Raw genomic sequence first — 16,602 nt, 5'->3', positions numbered from 1 at the left:
GGCATGGCATGGCATAGCATAGCATAGCATAGCATAGCATAGCATAGCATAGCATAGCATAGCATAGAATAGAATAGAATAGAATAGAATAGAATAGAATAGAACAGAAGATAGTCCTTGAGTTATGACCATAATTGAGCCCAAAAGTTCAGTTACTGACTGAAACATTTGTTAAGTGAGTTTGCCCCATTTTCTTGCCACAGTTGTTAAGTGACTCACTGTAGTTGTTAAATTAATCAAATTGTTGTTAAGTGAATCAGGCTTCCCAATTGACTTTGCTGGTCAGAAGATCGCAAGAGTGGATCACGTGACCCCAGGACACTGCAACTGTCGTAAGTATGAGTCAGTTGCCAAGCATCTGAGTTTTGATCACATGACCATGTAAATGCTGCAACAGTTGTAAATGTGAAAAATGGTCATAAGTCGCTTTTTTCAAAGACATTGTAAATTTGAACTGTCACTTACACTACATGTAAGTTTATGACTACCTGTAGAACAGGACAGAACAGAACAGAACAGAACCACACAACGTTATTTGGTCAAGTAAACTCAGTGTACATGCAAAGCAGCAGAGTCGTCATCATCATCATCATATGAATAAAAGGAGGGAGTAAAGAAGATAATAAGAAGGATAAATAATAATTCTACAGGTAGTCCTCAACTTACAACAGTTCAGTGACTGTTCAAAGTTATAATGGCACTGGAAAAAAAGACATGCAACCATTTTTCACACTTGATGACATGGTCACACAATCAAAATTCAGACGCTTGGCAACTGAGTCAAATTGATGACGGTCATATCCTCCTGGGATCATGTGTTCCCCTTTTACGACCTTCTGACAAGGAAAGACAATGGCGAAGCCAGATTCACTTAACAACTGGGTTACCAGCTTAACAACTGCAGTGATCCACTTAACAACTGTGGCAAGAAAAGCCATAAAATGGGGCAAAAAAAATCACTTAACAACATTTCACTTAGCAACAGAAATGTTGGGCTCAAGTGTGGTCGTAAGTCGAGGACTACCTGTAGACAGAGTCGCAAATAACGCCCAACCAGTAAGTGTGGTTCATAAATTGCAAGCAAACTGTTGTAAATCGAGGACCACCTCCTAATCGGTCTGCTAAATGTGGTTTATCTTTATTGCATAGAAGACGAAGACCACTGGAGGGAGCCCATGTCTCCATCTCTGGGAGGGCAAGCCAGAATTTGGTGACTTTAACAGACACATTCGCTAGATGGCTCTGCGCCTTTCTCCATCCTTTCCCCATTCCCAACCAGCTCCCCCCCTCCCGATTTCCCCACAATCCCCCTCCCTCCCCCCAATATCCCGCGCGGATAAGCCCTGATGTTTTGCAGAGTCTCTCTTCACTCCATTCCCCAAACCCGTCCCTGCGCCAGCATGGGAGGGCGACGTCCAGCACGGTGAGCAGCGCCGGGTTTCTGTGCGCCCCGGGAGGGAAGGATGGGGTCCCCCCAGGGGTACCGAGCTTCGTGGTGGACTTTCCTTCTGCACCAGGCGCCGCACATCAACTTCCAGTTCGAGGCAGCGGGGAGCGAATTTGCTCCAGAGGATTTGGGCTACCAGCAGGTGAGTCTCTCCCCAACACCACCATACACACATACACATACCCGTGGGTATCGAAGGCATGGAGTGAAGGGAGACGGGACCGGGGCTCGCTAGGACAAGAGTGGGGAGGCGGCAGGCAAGGCAGCCGAGGACGGAGGCGAAGGGAGAAGAGAGAGGCGGAGGTAGGCAGCGGATGGATGAAGCCGGAGAGAAAAGCGAGAGGGGGGAAAAAAGCGGCGCGGGGCGAGGAGGGGAAAGACTTCAATAACGCGAATCCAACTGCAGCGCAGCGCTGAGCAACCTTGGTGGATGGATATAAGGAGGGAGGGAGGGAGGGGGCGATCAGGGGCAAAGAAAGGCAAGAGGGCAGAAGAGGGGTAGAGAAGTGGGACTTTCGAAATAGGATGGGGCAGAGGGAGGCAGGAAGAGAGAGAAGCCTCGGGGCAGAAGAAAAAAAAGTGAGACTCAAAGGGAGGCAGGAGGGAGGGAGGGAAGGGCGAGCCAGCCTGGTCCTGGGAAGAATTGGGAAGGGGAGGATGGACTGGAGAACCCGAGGGAGAGAGGCGGTTAAGGGAGGAGCGAAGGGATGGGAGATATCCGGAGGGAGACGAGCCCTGGGAAAGATGGAGGACCAGATCGGAATGAAGTTGGAATAGGGAGAGATGGAGAGGGGATGGAAACGTAAAGGATCAGAGTAAGAGAACTAAGGATAGGGATGAAGGAACAGCGGAGAGTAGTTCGGCAGAGCATCTGAGTTTCTTTGAGGTTACAGCATGCAAGAAAATTTAGATTCTTCTCTTAAGGGAAGAATTTTGGGTAGCCCTCTTGTCTTTGGTGTCACTCAGTGGCCTTTATCAGACTAGTGCTATCCTTTTTCAACATGGCATCCTCCAGATGTGATGGAATGTCTTTGGCCATCTTGGTGGGAACCCTGAAAATCACAGATCTAGCACAACAGGAAGGTGCAAAATTGGAGGACATTATCTTGTGTGGTCACTTAGAAGTTGAGTTCTATAGACAGACTGGTCTAGAGAAGAATGTCTAAAGACATGTTCAAAGGAACCAAGAGAGTGTGAATATAGCTGGCAATGATCCAACAGTCGTGTCACTGAAAAAAAGTATTGCACCGGTTGTGGAAGTAGATATCAACCAGTGCTGTGCTTGGTGGATTCACAAGTAATATCACTATTTGCTCGAAAGCAGCCATATCTAGCATGACTGAGAATACATGGCAGCCATATTATCTGTATTAATTTTCACAAGCCATCACTTGATGGGTTTTGTCTTGATATGTTGTGTGAACTCAGCCACTCTGCTTTGTAAACCATGGTTTAGCAATAAGAAGCAATATTATATCCCCAGTTTGTGGGGGCAATAAGCTGACTTTGTATAAATATACAGAAGTATGAAGGCTATTGCTTAACGCATTGTAAGCCGCCCTGAGTCTCCGGAGAAGGGCAGCATATAAATCAAATTAAAAAAAAAAAAAGAATGAGACAGGCACTGGTAGCTTTTTCAACAAGCTGTGGTTTAAAGCAAACGTGGTTTAGCAAACTGGTGGGCACAAAATTATAAGCACTCACCTGCATATTTCCATTTAGCTAGTCACAATTCAACGTTTTATTTCTCAATCTTTTGCTTCTTTTTATCCACACAAATATGACCTAAGGAACTTGGGAAACTACTTATCTGTGAATAAGTAGATATTTGCCCATTAAAAAGTGCTCACTTTTAAAGTAATTGTGTTATGCAAACTGCTAAAAAATATAAATGCATATACCAGCATGAATCATAGAAAAAATGGGGGAGGGAAGGAGGAGAGGGAGGGAGGGAGGGAGGGAAGGAAAAAAGATAATAAAATATTTCCAAAAGGTTCTACTATATCTTTTAGAACTTTTTTTTTGCCTGTCAGAGAAAAAAAAGTTTAGTGTTGAGAAACAACATATATCCATCCATTTCTTTAAATCAGGTGTAGATTTATCCCTTTAATCTTATACAATAACTCTTTTATTTAAATCCATGACTGAAAAAAATCCACAATTCTTGATACCTTGGTAGATACTAAAACCTGGTCATATACCCAATATCACATGCCTCCTTAATATACCACTATTGATCCAGGATTATATTAACAAACCAGTGTCAACTCACATTGCAACAGTAATAGAATAAGACTAAGTCATATCAATTTATGTTCCAGCTCCTGAATTATATCTCTAACACCATGGTAATTTTAACCCATTTCTGAAATGTCCACGATCTATAAAACAATTCTCTTGTTGTTAATATATTTAATATTTTGTTCAAGTTATAGTGAACTGATTTCATATTGTTTAGTACAGTCCTTTATCCTCAGTATTTCAGAATATTATATCAGGTTGGAAGGGACCTTAAAGGTCTTCCAGTCCAACCTCCTGCCCAAGGCAGTCCTTATACCATCTTGGACAAATGGTGGTCTAATCTTTTCTTGAAACCCTCCAGCAATAGAGGACTCACAACTCTGGTTGTTCCATTGATTAATTGTTCTCACTGTCACAAAATTCCTTCTTGGTTCCATGTTGAATGTCCTTCTGACCAGCTTCCACCCATTGCTTCTTGTCCTCCCCTCAGGTACTACTGAGAATAAACCAACTTGCTCTTCCCTGTAACAGCTCTTAATATTGGAAGATGGCTATTGTGCCACCCCTTAAGCCTTCTCTCCATCAGGCTAAGCCTACCTAGTTCCCTTAGCTATCCATCCTACAATTTGGTGTCCAGATCCCTTGTCATCTTTGTTGCTTTTCTCTGCCTTCTTTCTAGGGATTCAGCATCTTTTCTGTATCTTGGTGACCAGCAGTATCCCAAGTGTGACTTCACTAGTGCAATATAGAGAGTCACTATGACTTTGAGCCATCTTGATGCAGCCTAGGACTGCTTTGGTTTTTTTTTGGCAGCTGCAGCATATTTCTGGCTCATCCTTAAGTGGTGGTCCACCAGGGTTCCTAGATTCATCTCACAGTCACTACTGTTGACAAAGTTCTGCTTATTTTGTTCCTGCGCATATGGTTTTCCCTACCTAAGTGCAGGACCTTACTTGTCTCACCACTCAACTGCATTTTGAGGGATCAAGTCCAATACTCAAGGTCATCCTGGAGAAAATCTATCTACATGGCTGTGAAGAGTTGTTAGAAATAGCACTTACACTTATATACCACCTCATAGTGCTTTACAGCCCTTTCTAAGCAGTTTACAGAGTCAGCATATCGCCTCCAACAATCTGGGTCCTAATTTTACCAGCCTTGGAAGGATGAAAGGCGGAGTCAACTTTGAGCTGGTCAGGATCGAACATCTGGCTATGGGCAGAGTCAACCTTAAATACTGCATTCTAACCATCATGCCACTACGGCTCTTATAGATATTGACCTTATGGCACATAATCAAGTTCAAAAGTCACGAAAAATGACTACTGTAATGTGCTTTACAGGGGGCTGCCCTTGGAGAACATCCAGAAGTTGCAGCAAGTACAGGATGCAGTGGGGCAGGCAATTATGTGAACTGCATTGGTTGCCAGTGTGCTTCTAGGTTCAATCTGAGATGCTGATAATTACTCATAAACCCTTCCATGGCATGAGCCTACCCAAACCATTAGGTCCAATGAAAGAGTCATGCTCAGGGTCCCCATCTATTAGAGGATGTCATCTAGCAGGACCCAGGAAGTGTCTTCTACCATGGCGTCTTCCCTTTGGAATATCGTCCCTCTGGAGATTAGAATAGCATTAATCCTGTTGGCATGATTGTCAGGAATTTGGATGCATGGCAGATCCTGTGCAATGGTTGTGTTAATTTGCTGCTGGGCGGTATACTGATTTTTCTAATACAGTATACTGTTATATAGAGCCATGGTGGCGCACTGGTTAGAATGCAGTACTGCAGGCTACTTCTGCTGACTGCTGGCTGCCAGAAGTTTGGCAGTTAGAATCTCACCAGGCTCAAGGTTAACTCAGTCTTCCATCTTTCTGAGGTCAGTAAAATGAGGACCTAGATTGTCGGGGGCAATATGCTGACTATGTAAACCGCTTAGAGAGGGCTGTAAAAAGCACTGTGAATGGTATATAAGTCTAAGTGCTATTGCTGTATGGTGTTTTTAAACTGTTGTTAGCCATTCAGATTCATGGATTTAGATGGGCAATCTCATATTCACGTAATCCTCACTTAGCAACTGCCTCAGTGACCATTCGCAGTTATGACAGTGCCAAAAAAGTAACTTTGCGACCAATGTCCGCATTAACGATCTTTACATCATCTTTTTCTCAGTCATGTGCTTGCCATTACAACCAGTTAATACCTATAGTTCTGTGTTAAATTGTAAGCATAGTCACAATTACGTGATTATTCAGTTAGTGACAGTTTCACATAACAGCTGAGTCGCTAATCCCAATTGCAGTTACTAAACGGGGAGAGCCTGTAAGTGAAATAAATTAAATCAATTCCATCAACGTTTTTCAAAGAAAGGGGTTATTCACATAGGACCCCTGGATAATTATTCCTGAACTTCTAACCTCGATGGAACATTATGTAAAGATACATGGGAATGATCCAGGGAGATGGGTTGAAGAGATGCTGCCTAGAGAGTGGTCAGATAAAGATAACATAGGCCATAACTGCATAGTATAGGGGTGAAATCCAGCAGGTTCGGACAGGTTCTGGAGAACCGGTAGCAGAAATTTTGAGTAGTTCGGAGAACCGGCAAATACCACCTCTGGCTGACCCCCGAGTGGGGTGGGAATGGGGATTTTGTAGTATCCTTCCCCCAGGAGTGGGGAGGGAATAGGGATTTTGCAGTATCCTTCCCCTGCCACCCCCACCAAGCCACACCACGCCCACCAAGCCACACCCACAGAACCAGTAGTAAAAAAATTTGGATTTCACCACTGGCATAGTGGAATGGGCAAGAGGCTCAGTAGGAACTCTCCCTAGTTTCTTAGGCTGTAAAAGTGACTGTGGGAGAATTTTACTTTCAGACTTGCAAGATTCTGTTAATGTAGCTTTAATTTATTTGTTTTTGCTTCCTGTCTGGTCTTTCTGGGAAGGCTGACAAATCAGAAGAGGTAACAAATATCTAAACTGCACATATTGCTAAGAAGCCCTCAGAGACAAATTTTTTTTTTAGTACTGCAAAAGTTTTCTCAGAGCTGAGTGGACCTGGATAAGAAGACCAGTTTACCCAAAAGACATATTAAATGCTAGTCATTTAGATAACTTAGACTTTTCCATAAACATACGCTTCTCATGGATAAACATTCAAAGTTATGTTTGCAACCCAATATTTCCCATACAGACTTATAGATTGAAGTGTACCATACGTATGAAACTACACAAACAGGATGCCAGTAATTGTCAGGACCTCAATTTCAATGTAGTTCAATAATAATTATAATAATAACTGGAACACCATTTGAACATCACTGGCATTGACAAACTCACCGCTGGTCAATTGCAAAAGGCAACTTTACTCGGAATAGCTTATTATCCTGCGACAATATCTATAACACCATCAAACATCAGCATCTCCGTATCCCAGGTCCTTGGGAAAGACTCCACAGATGGATAAAAATGTCAAATCCAGTCAGAACATCTGGCTGACTGTGCAACGAACCATAATAATAATAACAAGCCCAAAGAAGAGAGAAAATGTTTACACTTTTAATGTCAGACAATAACTGATGCTAAGGTAAATGCTTAGTGATGAGTCTCTCTCTCTCTCTCTCTCTCTCTCTCTCTCTCTCTCTCTCTCTCTCTCTCTCTCTCTCTCTCTCTCTCTCTCTCTCTCTCTCTTTCTCTCTCTCTCTCTCTCTTTCTGTGTGTGTGTCTGTGTGTCTGTGTGTCTGTGTGTGTAGGAGACATTCAAACCACTTTTCTTAATAATAGCTATAATATACTCAGTGAAAATATTATAGGGTGCCCTTGCCAAGAAATGTATCCATTGTGTTTTGTATTTATTTAAAATTATGTAATGGAAATAGCTGGAAATATAGAAACGAAGCCTTGAGTTTTACTTATTGTAGTCACATTTATCTTACTTCAAATACATACATGAGAATTTTAAACCATCTGGCTAGATCTGTACTGACATCAAGCAAAGAGTAAATTCAAGTTTACCAGCTGAGAAATCTTTTGTTGCCAAGATAAGAAAGGGGTCAGAGGGTGACCAAGAACATCAAATGGGATTTACCCCAGTTCAAAAAGTAATCAGAGATGATTCCAAATTCATGTGCTAATGCAATAAGATTAGGAACAGACACTTCTGGTTTTCTAACAAAGCACATTATCAACGTCATATAAAATGGTATGTTTCTCCGCCAGGCAGTTTAATTTATATTTTCACAATTTCTACCTAAATTGCAAAAGGGTCCTAAAGCTAAATTAAAGGAGGACATCCATGATATGTATTTCAACCAAGGAATGGTTGAAAACTTGAAATACATATCATGACAAACCATGATATATTTAACCAAGGAAAAGGCACACTATTAATAATTATCCCTAATTTAAGAGCTGAATAAATCTTGTCAATTCACAATACAGGTAGTTCTCAATTTACAACCACAATTTAGCCCAAAATGTATGTTGCTAAGTGAGAAATTTGTTAAATTGCCCCATTTTACGATCTTTCTTTACAATTTGTTAAGTGAATCACTGCAGTTATTAAATTAATAACACAATTGTTAAGTGAATCTGGCTTCCCCATTGACTTTGCTTGTCAGATGATTGCAAAAGGGGAATCACATGGCCCCAGGACACTGCAACCATCATAAATACGAACCAGTTCCAAGCATCCAAATCTTGGTCATGTGACCATGGAGGTGCTGCAATGGTCATAAATGTGAAAAATGGTCATAAGTCACTTTTTTTCCCATGACATAACTTTGAACGGTCACTAAACACAAGGACTACCTGTACAAAACTTTTGCAAAACCTTTAGTTTTGAAGAAATAAGATCTGCTGGATTTTGTGTATTTTGAGTTAAAGCAAGAGTATCGGTTTAAAATCTAGTATTATAAGAAACCCGTCAGCCTAGGATAAATCCAGCTTGAGCTATAGTTGGAAGAACAGTCTGTAATATGTGGAGCCAACTTTTCATCTTTAAAGCATGGATCCCTCAGGTTACTTGAGGGACCGTCTTACCCCACTGGGATTGACCCATTCATGCCAGTCCCATCCGCCTGATTATTCTGGTTGGTGGGGTCCAGGAGGAAGGCCTTCTCTTACTGTTGCTCCTGCCCTTTGGAACATCTTGTCGTCCCACAGCATGTGAGATTGGCCCCAACTCTCCTATCCTTTTGTAAGGGTCTAAAGATGTGGCTCTACCAGATTTCCTACGGCCCCAATGGTGGTGACAGCACAGTGAAGGTGATTGATTGAGCAACCACAGACCCCTCCTGCCCCTGCCTTCCCTACATGTCCTTAGGTTTCAATGTTCAGTTTTAATTTATGTTTAAATGTATATAATGTATAATGTCCAGATACATTTTTATGACTGTAAGCTGCCCAGAATTATCCTATGGTTAAGATGAGCGGCCAACACATTTTTAAATAAATAAATAAATAAATAAATAACTTAGTTGTTAGCATCTTAGCATTTGTTTTTTTAATCAAGCAATGAGGTCTATAGTGAGAATAGATAGTAGAGATTTTGCCCAGCCTCATCAAAAACTAAAAGATAGGGTTTGATTTGAAAAATCTTCCTTGTAGACCTTCCATGGGAGATAGAACCCCAGTATTACTTTTTATGCCAATCAGTTTTTAAAACTGTAAGTACCAGGAGTTTTCCAATTTCATAGATTTAATCAAAGTGACAATTTAATAAAGTAAGATGAATAAGCTTGTCCTGTGATGAAGATGATACCCTCCTTCTGTAAACAGGCGTCGCATCTTCTGTTCTTATTGCCTTAAATTTATTATAACGGCCCACTCCAGCAGACTTCGAGTGGCTTTCAAAATGAAATAGTAAATTAAATAAATTAGAAGCCTAAACAAAACAAAACAGACAAGCTAAAAACAGCCATTGATGAACAATCTGAATTACAGAATTTAGAACACAGTTGTTGTTGTTGTTGTTGTTTTTAAAAAAAGTTGATTGATGAATTGAATCCATTTATACCTTTCCATTTATAGCCCAAGTAGATGGTACAATATTTAAGACATTTCTTTCCCAGTTTGAAAATCATTGTAATCTACAATGTGATGTTCCAAAAAAGAATATTTTCAAAATATAAAGCTGAGGAATATCTGCATAGAGGGGGTTAAAACTATGGTGGCCACAGCCCTGTGATCAAACCTTATCCCTTTTTAATGTTTGTCAAAGTTTATACAAATGGGAAACAGTTTTCACTATATATAATATATCCTTCCTGTGGACAGTTCTGGTATTGTTTATTTAAGTTTGTGTTTAGCAGAGGACAAAGGTTTATACAGCTCCAGATATAGGTAGTATGCATAAAACAAGAACAATTCTTTAGATTTCTCATTTTAAAATGTAGCAGTGGCCAATTCATGCTACTTTTTCTGTGATACACATGAATTAATATTTCTGCTTCATAAAATACATATAATTCAGCAAAAATACATTCAGAGATCTTCAAAGAATGGACATCAGCTTGAGCAATAAACCTCATAGACGCATGATGTGAAATTATAATGGCAACTCTATTAAATATGCTTTAACTTTAGATATTCCAGATGAAAAACCAACAAATACTCTTTAATTTGGGCTCTTTAATATAGCTGTAAGTGCTGGAATGACAGTAACTGCTTCCCAAAATCTGAGTTGTTTTCATGATCCGCTATTGGATGTCCTTTTTAATACAAATGACATGGACAAAATTTGGAGCTCTGGGCTTCCAAATTGTGCCATTGTGATGTGATCTGTGGTCCCTATTCCAGCCTTATAATTAATTAAAAGTAAAATCAACTTGCCTCACTATCTTCTTTTGGTGGTTTTTTTTCCCCTTTCTTCTGTAAATGGTATTTCCCCTTCAATCATCTCTGCAACTGTCTTACAAGAAAATTGTGAGAATAAAAAAGCAAGCAGGTAGACAAAAATATAGCCAGTGATAAACCAAATAGTGGAGACTTATTTGGTTTGAATTGAAATTTACAAAGGGAACTAGGGGGAACTAGGGGGCATAAAGTATACTGAGGCCAGTGTGAACAATACAACCCACTGATTGAAAATTTTGTTGAGTTGCTTTCTATGGAACTATTCAGCATGTGAATTGAATGTTGCCAGATCACTTTCTTTCTCTTGGAGGGGTAGACTCTCCACTCTCCAGACCAAGCCATAATACTTGGTCTCTACAGACAAGGCTAGAGGATTGTAACAAAAAGCCTTTATAAAAATGATTAGCTTTTTCTAAGGGTCTTCACAACGTTTATGAACGGGTGGGCTGAGTATAGAGTGTAGTCATCAATGGTCCTTTTAGTCAGCTTCATTTGTTCACTGACAACTTCTCATAGATGTTTTTAATTAACAAAATAGGCAACGGTTGAATAAACCACCATGAATTGTTAGGCCCAGGCTGGTGTTTCTCAACCTTGAGATACGTGGACTTTAAGATATGTGGACTGGGAGTTGAAATCCACACATCTTAAGCCTGCAAGATTGAGAAACACCGGCCTTAGGCTAATAATACTTCCTATTCCTTCTCTATTACTTAAAACAACAGCTATTGCTGTTCTGAATCCATGACTAAAAACTGGCCTTGTTATGATCTACTCCAGCTTTGCCAACCTACTTCGGGGTGAAGTACTTAGACTTCAATATTTTCCTAACCAGCTTGAATTTGAAATCCTTGTTATTGGGGGAGGCAACACGATAATAAGAGATCCAACAAGCAAGATAACTACAGTTGTACTTGGTACTCATCATTAATCGGTTCCGGGAGACACAGGGTACCAAAAACGACGAGTATCAAACAATTTTTTCCATTAGGAATAATGCAGAGAATCACAACACCAACAGATTCTAGCTTGTGCATTGAGTACCAAACAAATGATGAGTATCGGTAGTCCTCAACTTACAACAGTTCATTTAATGACTGTTCAAAGTTATAACACACCGAAAAAAGTGACCTATGACCGTTTTTCATGGACACCATTATGGCATCCCCATGGTCACTTGATCAAGATTTAGATGTTTGGAAACTGGCTCATATCAAAGAGACAGTTGCCGTGTCCCACGGTCATGCAATCCCCTTTTGCAACCTTTTTTACAAGCAAAATCAATAGGAAAACCAGATTCAGTTAACAGCTGGGTTACTAAGTTAACAACTGCAGTGATTCATTTAACAACTGGGATAAGAGATGTCGCAAAACAAGGCAAAACTCACTTAACAAACTTAGCAACATAAATTTTGGGCCTCAATTGTGGTCATAAATCAAGGTTTAGCTGTACTGGGATGACATTTTCACATCAAATATGTTGAGTACCAAATTCAATGAGTTTCAAAGCAATTGAGTACCATTTACATGGGAATTGTAAATGGGAATTAGTCTCTCCTTCACCCATCCCAGGCTTTAAAAGAGTTGCATTTGAGAAGGAGTTGCATTAAAAGAGTATGGTAGAGCTGGGGATATAAACTGTTAGACTAGCTTTGCGCTGGAATTCCTCAAGGCTTTGTTCAGGTGTGATAGCTGGAGTCTGCAATCTGTTTAACCCGGTTGCTGAATTAATTCATTTGCTGGCTTCGCACAATCCACTAACCTATAACCTAACTAAATGGGCTGTGTTTGCACAAGATGCTGAGCTGAAAAACCAACCAGAGTTAACATTAATCGAGGTTAACAGGTATCTGCAAACGCATGTAGAAATACATCAGCTTAGCTATTGCCTCGTTAAGTACAGAGGGCAAATACATCAAATTGTCATTGAGCGCAAATACATTTCTTTGAATTTTTGAAAGCCTTGGCAGACACAGGTATGTATTTAGCAAGGAAGTGAGATGCTACCACTAATCTTCTTTGCTGTACAGTGTATTTCTTAATGTACATGTACTTTATAAAGCTTTTTTGGGCAGCAGAAGCTAAGAAAAATACTGAATGAAATAGTTCCTTTTCATTTAATGCACAGAACTGAGAATGCTACAAGTCCTGGGGAAATGTTTTCAGAGTGTAATCTTGAAAGGAAAGGAAATTGTCTGAAAAACTTCAAGAGTGGGTTATGGTTCATTAAATCAGTGTTGTCTGTGGAATGGGCAAGATGGTTCAATCAATCAATTAGAATAGATCTGGTAGGGACCTTGGAGCAGTGGTGGATTCTTCCCGGTTCGGCCCAGTTCGGCCGAGCCAGTAGCGGTGACAATATGACGGTCACCGCTACTGTCTGCCCCCCGCCCCCTGCCCCCCCACGTTATTCTTACCTTTTATTTTGCACCTCCCCCAATCTATTGCTGCCTCGTGAGTCCCAGCTGATGACTAGAGGGAAAAAAACTGTTTAAACTCTTGCTGCGGGGCTTCAAAGGGCCGCCCTATAGCTGATCAGTGTTAAAAGAAAACACATGAGTAGACTGGTGCCTGCAAAAATAAATGGGTAGACCCAGTGGTGGGATTCTACTTCGGTAGAACCGGTTGTTAAGTAGTTAAGTAGTTAAGCCACTGGTTCCCAAAGTGGGCAGTACTGTCCCCTGGGGGGCAGTGGGATGCCTTAGGGGGGTGGTAAGAGGCAAGGGGGGCAGCAGGGAGGCGCTAGAGGCAAAAGGGGGCGACAGGGAGGCGCTAAGTGGCAAGGAGGGTGGCCCCCACCCTTTGGCCTGTGCCTCGCAGCAGTTACCTCCTTGCAAGCAAACAGCAAGAAAAAACAACTCCTTTCAGCTTCAGCATAGGCTAATAAGCTCCTTGATTAGATCTGCCTCCTGACTCTCAGCTGATTTGCTCTCAGCTGTTTTGCGCAGGGCTCGGCTGCTTGCTGCAAAGAGCTAAATTGCTGGAGCAGATTTTTTTTTCTTCTTATGCAAATCAAGCTGAAAACGAAACTGAAAGTAAAGCAGGCTGTTGGCTGTTACATTGGAAAATTAGGCAGAGGCAGATTTCTTTTCTTTTTCCTCACCAAAAAAGGTAGGTGCAAACAATGGGAAATTTAGGGAAAAAGAGGAGAGTTCAAGATTTTAAAACACAAAAGAAAAAAAGCTCTATTTAACTAGGGAATTATAATAATTGAGATACTATTAATTGTATATTGTGTTGAAAGCAGAAATGGTTAAGTTGTGGTTTGGAGGAATATATGGGGGAAATTATTTGGTTTTTTATTATTATTGGTAAATATAATTAATTGATTTGTAAGAAATTGGATTGCATGGAAATAATTGGAATATTCATGTTCATATTGATTAATATACAAAAAAGATAGTTATATAACTAATTGATTTATATTAAAATGTTGAATTTATATTAAACAACTGTATTACATAATTAACCAATGTGAGGATGGATATAAAAATAGATGACAATGGGAAGGGGTATAATATAGAATAGAAGAGAAAAATTGAATTTGATTAAGATTAGAGATGAGGATGAAGGATAATATTAGTTTTTTAAAAAAATAGATGAGGAATAAATATGGCAAAAAGGAAATATAGAAATTGTAAATTTAATTGAAATGACTAAACACTGTTTAAATTTATGAACCAGCCAAATACTCTGTTCAAAGAAAATACATTCTATGTTTGTATGTGTGTTTCTAATTATTGCTATTTATTCATATTTGTTCTCTTTTATTCTTTAAAGTTTAACAATTCATTCTTTTCTTAATATCTTTATATTTGTTTGGGGTTGCCTTTCTTCTCTTTCATCTTTTTTATTGTACAGCAATCTTTCTCCTCAAACCTACCACCTCTCTCTTTTCTTTCTTTCTTACTTTCTCTTCCCCCCCGCTTCTTCTCCTCCCTACTTCCTCTTCCTTTCTCCTTCTCCTCCTCTCTTCCCCCCTCTCTTACCCTCACTCCTACTCTAATTTCCCTTCCCTTCCTTCCTCCCTTCTCTTCCTTCCCTCTCTCTCCTTCCTTCTTCCATCTCTCTTCTCCTTCCTTCATCCCTCTCTATTGCTGTATCCTTTTGTACATATGGACCACTCAGAGGGCTGAAAAAGCTATTTTTGACTGGTCCTCGCACTTTTGACCAGTCCTCGAACTTACGACTGTCCTCACATTTTACGTTTTTTGCCCTATCTTGTCACCATGATGAAGAGAAGCAGTTGTGAAATGAGTGACATGGTTGTTAAGAATGCTGCACGGGCATAAATGTGAGGATGGTCATAAGTGTGAGGACCAGTCAAAAGTGCGAGGACCTGTCAGAAATGACTTTTGTCAACTCGCTGAGTAGTCCCTATACACAAAGCCATAGCCACCCGGTTACATGACCAGCTAGCCACACCTACCCAGTCACATGACCTCCAAGCCATGCCCACAAAATAAGCCATGCCCACAGAACCGTTAGTAAAAAATTTTAGAGCCCACCCCTGCCTTGGAGGTCTTCTAGTCCAACCCCCTATTCAAGCAGGAGATTCTATATCATTTCAGATAGGTGGCTGTCCAGTCTCTTCTTAAAAACCTCCAGTGATGAAGCGCCTACAACTTCTGAAGGCAAGCGTGGTTTATTAGTTAATTGTTTACTATTAGGAAGTTTCTCCTTAATTCCAGGTTGCCTCTCTCCTTGATTAGTTTCCATCCATTGTTTCTTGTCTTGCCTACTGGAGCTTTGGAAAATAAGTTGACCCATCCTCTTCTTTGTGGCAGCCCCTCAAACTCTGGAATACTGCTATCATGTCACCCCTAGTCCTTCTTTTCTCTAGACTAGCCATACTCAATTCCTGCAACCGTTCTTCACATGTTTTGGTTTTAAGCCTTTAATCATCTTAGTTGTTCTTCTCTGCACTTTTTTTGAAAGTCTCAACATCTTTTTCTGTGATGACCAAAACTGGATGCAGTATTCCAGGTGTGGCCTTACTAAGGATTTATAAAGTGGTACTAATGCTTCACGTGATTTTGATTCTGTTTATACAACCAAGGATTATACTAGCTTTTTTGGCTGCTGCCACACATTACAATATAGTGTGAACACAGAACAATATTTCTGAACATTGGCAACTGGAAGATGTGAGGACTTCAATTCCCAGATTTTGCAACCAGAGGAATTCTGGGAGTTGAAGTCCACACCTCTTTAAGATGCCAAGATTAAGGAAGCACTGGTTCAGAATGATGAAAATTATGCTGTGATACAAGCTGTACCTCTTTCTATTTGTGTCTTATGATTTCATACACACATTCATTACGTTGAAGGAAGACAACAGGCAGACATGTTTCCTTTCAATCAGGCCAGCTCTTATTTGCATAGCAAAATCAGGAGGGTTATAGGCCATGTCTTGGCATGCACCTTCTTAGAAAACAACATCTTGCATGTGTGTGTTCTTATTTTGTTGGATTTTTTTTTTTTTGTGCAAAAGATTGATGAACAGCAGAGATAGAACTTATCATCTCTGTTATTTTCCTATTGTGCTGGTTTTCAATCTGTGTTAAAGTCTGTAGAGATTCTCAGTTATCCAAGTCATGGTTGTCCCAAAGATGCTTTTTCAGGAGTCCCTTCAGTACTTCCAGGCATATAGAATAGAATAGAATAGAATAGAATAGAATAGAATAGAATAGAATAGAATAGAATAGAATAGAATAGAATAGAATAGAATAGAATAGAATAGAATAGAATAGAATAACAAGAGTTGGAAGGGACCTTGGAGGTCTTCTAGTCCAACAACCTGCCCAGGCAAGAAACCCTACACTACTTGACAAAGTTATGTCTGTTACCTACAGACAAATGGTTATCCAGCATCTTAAAAATTTCCAGTGTTGGAGCATTCACAACTTCTGCAGGCAAGTTGTTCCACTTATTAATTGTTCTAACTGCCAGGAAATTTCTCCTTAGTTCTAAGATGCTTCTCTCCTTGATTAGTTTCCACCCCTTGCTTCTCGTCCTGCTTCAGGTGCTTTGGAAAATAGTTTGACTCCCTCTT

The 16,602-nt window shown here is 40.3% G+C and overlaps 1 protein-coding gene across 2 annotated transcripts in view; it reads left to right on the top strand.

Annotated features, from left to right (window-relative positions):
* The first annotated feature begins 1,205 nt into the window (after window positions 1–1,205).
* The window catches only part of TTYH1 (tweety family member 1), a 100,434-nt gene continuing 85,037 nt past the window's right edge, over window positions 1,206–16,602 (top strand). For both annotated transcript variants that reach the window (XM_034423213.3, XM_034423212.3), the window contains exon 1: window positions 1,206–1,589. In XM_034423213.3, the coding sequence (XP_034279104.1) occupies window positions 1,464–1,589 (126 nt within the window). In that variant the 5' untranslated portion in view covers window positions 1,206–1,463. The remainder of the gene's footprint in view (window positions 1,590–16,602) is intronic.

The sequence above is a fragment of the Pantherophis guttatus genome, chromosome 4, assembly GCF_059756535.1.
Source record: "Pantherophis guttatus breed Tessera chromosome 4, ASM5975653v1, whole genome shotgun sequence".
In the NCBI taxonomy this organism is placed as follows: Eukaryota; Metazoa; Chordata; class Lepidosauria; order Squamata; family Colubridae; genus Pantherophis; species Pantherophis guttatus.
Note: the sequence above shows the minus strand (reverse complement) of the source record. Positions and strands in the feature narration are given on the sequence as shown.